This window comes from Mustela nigripes, chromosome 1 (assembly GCF_022355385.1).
Source record: "Mustela nigripes isolate SB6536 chromosome 1, MUSNIG.SB6536, whole genome shotgun sequence".
Lineage (NCBI taxonomy): Eukaryota > Metazoa > Chordata > Mammalia > Carnivora > Mustelidae > Mustela > Mustela nigripes.
In genome coordinates this window covers 45793275-45798576 of record NC_081557.1, presented here as the reverse complement: position 1 = coordinate 45798576, position 5302 = coordinate 45793275, and the positions used below count along the sequence as shown (strand labels likewise).

Below are 5302 nucleotides of genomic sequence, written 5' to 3'. Positions count from 1 at the left end.
GAAGACATTCACATACATACATACAGAGACACACGGATGTTGACAGGATGTGAAATAAAAGGGGCCAGAGTCATGATCCAGAGTCAAGCCTTTGACAATGCTTAGAATTCCTCATTCTTATTCCTCCACAAAATGCCTGGTGTCCAGCTTTGCTCACAGCAGTAACACCATCAGAGTTTATGGAGTGGCTTGAAGTCTTTGCCCTGTTAGAAGGATTCAGAGCCATTTCCTCTTGCAGGAGAACAAGTTGAAAATTCCCTGTCGGATTGGCTTGGTCTTGACACTGTAGATGATGGGGTTGAGGACAGGAGGCACAAAGAAGTAGATGCTAGACATGAGTGTGTGGACCAGGGGTGAGGCATGCTTGGCAGCTCGATGCATCACAGACACACCAATCATGGGCACATAGTACAAAAGCACTGCACAGATATGAGACACACATGTGTTGAGGGCCTTCCGCCGTCCCTCCCCAGAGGCAATGCCTAGCACTGTGTAAAGAATCAGCACATAAGAGACCACGATGAGCAGTGAGTCCAGCCCAAAAGTGGCCAGGACAATGGACAAACCCAGGATGCTATTGAGCTTAGTATCAGCACAAGGCAGCTGGATCAGGTCTGAGTGGAGACAGTAGGAATGGGAGAGGACATTAACATGGCAATAGGGCAGTTGCCTCAAAAGGATTGGAAGTGGGGCCATGAACATCACACTCTTCAGTGTGATTCCCAGACCCATGCAGATGATACGGGACAGGGTTAGGATGGCTGTATATCGCAGTGGATTGTAGATGGCTACAAAGCGGTCATAACTCATGGCCAAAAGGACCCCTGACTCCATGCCTGAGAAGGCGTGGATGAAGAACATCTGAGCCAGGCAGCCATCAAAGTCAATCTGGCGAGCATCAAACCAAAGAATACCCATAACAGTGGGCAATGTAGACACAGATACACCCACCTCAGTCACAGCCAGCATGGAGAGAAACAGGTACATGGGCTCATGTAGAGCAGTGTCCACATGCACTGCTGCCATGATTAGGCTGTTACCCACAATGGCCACAACATACATGGTGAAGAAGGGGATAGAAAGCCAGCCATGTTGAGCCTCCAATCCTGGGATGCCAGTTAGGAAGACAGACAGGACATCAAGACTTTCATTGCTTTCAGCTCGCATGTCACCAAAAGCAGAGATGTCTTCACCTGACATCTGGAACAAAAAAATGAAATTAGCTTCCTCCTGAAGGTCTTCTGCCTTAGCAGCTCACCTCAAAGGCTGAAGGAGGCAGATGGAAGGAAGTGAGGGAAGTTGCAGCCATCTACATCATTTTGGATAAAAATATAACAGACACTTTCTTCTCACCTCCTCTTTCTCTGACCTCTAAAACCCTAAAACTTTACATGTAAAGGAAATATTTGAAACTGCCCAATCTTAGGAGAGACCGCATAGCTTAAAAATTGAGGGCACCTGGGTGGCTCAGTGGGTTAAGCCGCTGCCTTCGGCTCAGGTCATGATCTCAGGGTCCTGGGATCGAGTCCCATGTCGGGCTCTCTGCTGAGCGGGGAGCCTGCTTCCCTCTCTCTCTCTCTCTCTGCCTGCCTCTCCATCTGCTTGTGATATCTCTCTGTCAAATAAATAAATAAAATCTTTAAAAAAAAATTGAAAGCAGAAACAGAATAAATCAGACCTGTCAAAATCCACACTCAGCCGATTACTAGATGTGATGTGGGCAACTTACTTATCCTCTAATACAAAGGGGGTTTTGTTTGTTTGTTTTCAGTTTTTTACTTGTAATGTGGAATAAGAATAGTATTTAACAAAAGCCACCTAAGGGAGAAGAATGAGGTGATGCTGGAGAAGTTGGTCTTCATTTTCACAGGCGGTGAAAAGGACAGAGTATCAGATGCACATTTTTTTTTCCTGCCTTCTCTGCAGACGATGGGGTGGGGGGAGGCAGGTGGAAGAGGTCTAGAAACCTTCTAAAGTGGCCCCTCTCAGATGTCCATTGATTCAGTTGCCAACAGTCTCTCTAGGACCTGAAACCAGATTCCAGTTTTGCACCTATTGATAGATTCCCCTCCACTGCATCCTTATTGAACTGTCACCCACACTCAGCTGGACCACTCCCGATGATGGGGAGCTCACTGCACCTAACGCCACTATCCTGGTTAGATGCACTGACTTCTGAAGTGCTTTCTTACCTGGGGCTTAAAGATGCTTCCTCCATATTGGTGTAATTGCTGCAGACACAGAGAAACAATCTCTTTCAGGTTTCACCTGAATATTATTCTTCCTGGTATCTGCTTGCAAAATACGTCTGAACTCACAAACATGTATTTACTTGTGTAGTTATTTATTTAAGAGTCAAAGCTGCACAGAAGGGTGATAATCTTCTGGTCAGCAGAGGTGTTCAAGCAAAGACTGAATAGTCTTTGCTGGGAATATTGGCAGGACAATCCCAGTACCTGCTGCATTGGGACTAAAGGCCCTTTCTGCCTTTTCAACTGTTTTTCTGCCCTCAGGCCTGATGTCCAGCCTGCCAAGATCTCTCTCTCATCCTGTGACACTGAGAATATCAGGGCTGTGGATCTGTGTGGGGCCCAAGAGAGGCCGGTTCTCAATGCGTGTCATGGGTTCATGCGTCTTTCCTCAAACCACTTTCTAGCACCCTATCTGAAAGTGTGGGAGGACCAGGAACATTTGAATAAATATTACTCTATTCGTAGGAAACCTACATGAAAATAAGATCTGGGGATTTTTTTTTTTAAACCTCTCCATCACAGACCAAACAAATCGCAGCAAATACACAGCCCATATGTTCCCTGATGGAGACTCACTCAAAGATACAAAGACGTGAGAGACTGGGAGAACCTCAGAGGCCCAAATGGAATTAGAGACCAAAATATACTCTTGCACACATGCCTTGGAGAGGCAAACAGTCTCAGACTCACCTGAGAGAGCTTTGTGAAATGGCAGTGAGATTGAAAGAGCATAGGCCAGAGCTCATGAAGGCATGGAAAAAAGCCTTAGACAGGCAGGAGTAAGAGGGGAGGAGCGCTCTGTATGTCTCTGAGTGAGAGTCTCCAGGGGCCAGGACCCTGGGGCCCTGGTGTGCCTGAGGGTGATGCTGAGCTGGTGATAGGAAAAGGAGGGAGATTATATCTCCCCTTGGGAAGAGAATGGAAAGAAAAATACATCCCCTAAATATACTTCCCTCTCTCCACACAGAAAATAAAAATCTCAGCAGCTTCCCTGTGATGCAGAGGATGAAGACAAATCCCCCAGTCTCCATGGCAACATCTTCTTGGCCCCCAATAATCCAGTCTCGAAACTGGAACTCGCAGCCCAGAACCAGGAATCTACATCCTCAAATTCTGGACTTAAAGCCTGTATCGCAGGCAGAACCTAAAATTTAGACCCCAGTGGGCAAACTCCGGGACTCAGAGCTCAGAAGAAGAGAGCTTGGAGCCCAGGATTTAACCAATAAGGGATATGAGTGAGCTTCCTTCACCCACTCATCGTAGTTGTTCCCTACTCAATACTCACTCCCATCCCTTACATTCAACCCCTCACCACATTCAGAGGTCTAGTTCAGGAGAGACATCCTAGAATGCTGAAAGACTGTAGGGTTCACAATCACACAGAGGTAGGTTTGAGTCCTAGTTTTACCATCTACCAGCTTCATGATTTCAAGAGATTAGCATTTCTTGAACTTGGAACTCAATTCATAAGGGGTTAGTAACTATCTATAGGGGTAGATGTTCAAATGAAAAGAAGAAAGTAACAGTTTTTAATGTGCTTGTACCTCACATGATAATTATCCTTACCATAGATTCTGCTGGAGTCCCCAATTTCAAATACCCCTAATAAATCCTTTCCTAAATATTTAATCTTCCCACTAAGTGTTTCAGTTGGCCTCATCCTTGTTTCAGTTTCAAATAGGATAAAGATATATTTGAAGAAGGCATAACAGGAAAACAAAATAAGTCAATCTGAGAAAGAATTATCATATGATCTCTCTGATATGAGGAATTTGAGAGGTAGGCAGGGGATTGTTGGGGGTAGGGAAGGAAAAAAATGAAACAAGATGGGATCAGGAGGGAGACAAACCATAAGAGACTCTTAATCTCACAAAACAAGCTGAGGGTTGTTGGGGGGTGGTGGGTAGGGATAGGGTGGCTGCGTTATGGACATTGGGGAGGGTATGGGTTATGGTGAGTGCTTTGAAGTGTGTAAGCCTGATGATTCACAGACCTGTATCCCTGGGGCAAATAATACATTATATGTTAATTTAAAAAAATAAAATAAAATAAAAAAGAAGGCATAGCAGGAGAGCTCTCTCTCCTTTATAGACTGAAGAGTGGGATACTTAGGGAAAGCAAACAGAAGATAAATATAGAGAAAATTTCCCCTTCCCTATGAGGAACTTCGAAATATCTCCAAGAGAAATATCTCCAAAGAGCATTTTTTGCTTTCCATTATTGTAGAATTTCTCGTATCAGATGAATGAGTTGGGACCCCAGAGATGGAATTCAAGAGAATGCAGATGACAACCTTGTGAATGAAGTCAGAGAATCAGAGGAGAAAAAAACAGAGACCAAAACAATGCAGACTAGGCATAAGCCCCTGGTGAGAAGGGGCAAGACTTTGAGAAGTAATAGAGTTAAGTGACTCTAGGTATGTCTTTAGGGACAACATGATGGGAAACAGGCATCAGATCAGATCCAATTCATTCATTTATTTAATTAGTCATTTGGTTGTTCATTGAATTAACATGTACTGGGCGTACCAAACACTGCTAGGCGCAGAATTTTAGGTTTAACTGTCATTATCTCTTTTGGGGTTTTTTTGCTGTTGTTTTTGTTTGTTTGTTTTTTGCTTTTGTTTTTGTTTTTTTTTACTTTTAAAAAGTCCTTTTTAAAGATTCAGTTTCTGAAGATTCTGTTTCCATTAATTGACAGGAAAAGTCAACAGAAACCCTAAGTACTGGTTTCAAGTGACAATAGTAAACCTAGCATCTGTACAAATCCCAAAAAAGGGGACTTTTATAAGTGTTAAAGGTTATGTATGGGAAATTATGCAACACTTTCCCCCATAAAGCTTAAGTAGAGAGATAAATGTGCCCTGTGGAGTATTAAGTGGAATTTTCCACAATAGAGCAAAGCAAAGCAGGTACATGTTTGGTGTAGAAGAATATAACCAGAGTAGGCATATCGTTTCTAAAAAAGAAATACACTGTTTAGAAAGAAGTTCATAGACTTTGTAGAAAGGAGAGAGAAGCCTCAGAAGAGGTGTTGGTCAGGGAACTTGT

At 43.7% G+C, this 5302-nt stretch overlaps 1 protein-coding gene across 1 annotated transcript; it reads right to left on the bottom strand.

Moving 5' to 3' along the window:
- Positions 1-216: 216 nt before the first annotated feature.
- On the bottom strand, positions 217-1167 carry LOC132011437 (olfactory receptor 51I2-like). The gene has a single exon (XM_059389990.1). The coding sequence runs from the start codon at positions 1165-1167 to the stop codon at positions 217-219; it is 951 nt and encodes a 316-aa protein (XP_059245973.1).
- Between the last annotated feature and the right edge of the window lie 4135 nt (positions 1168-5302).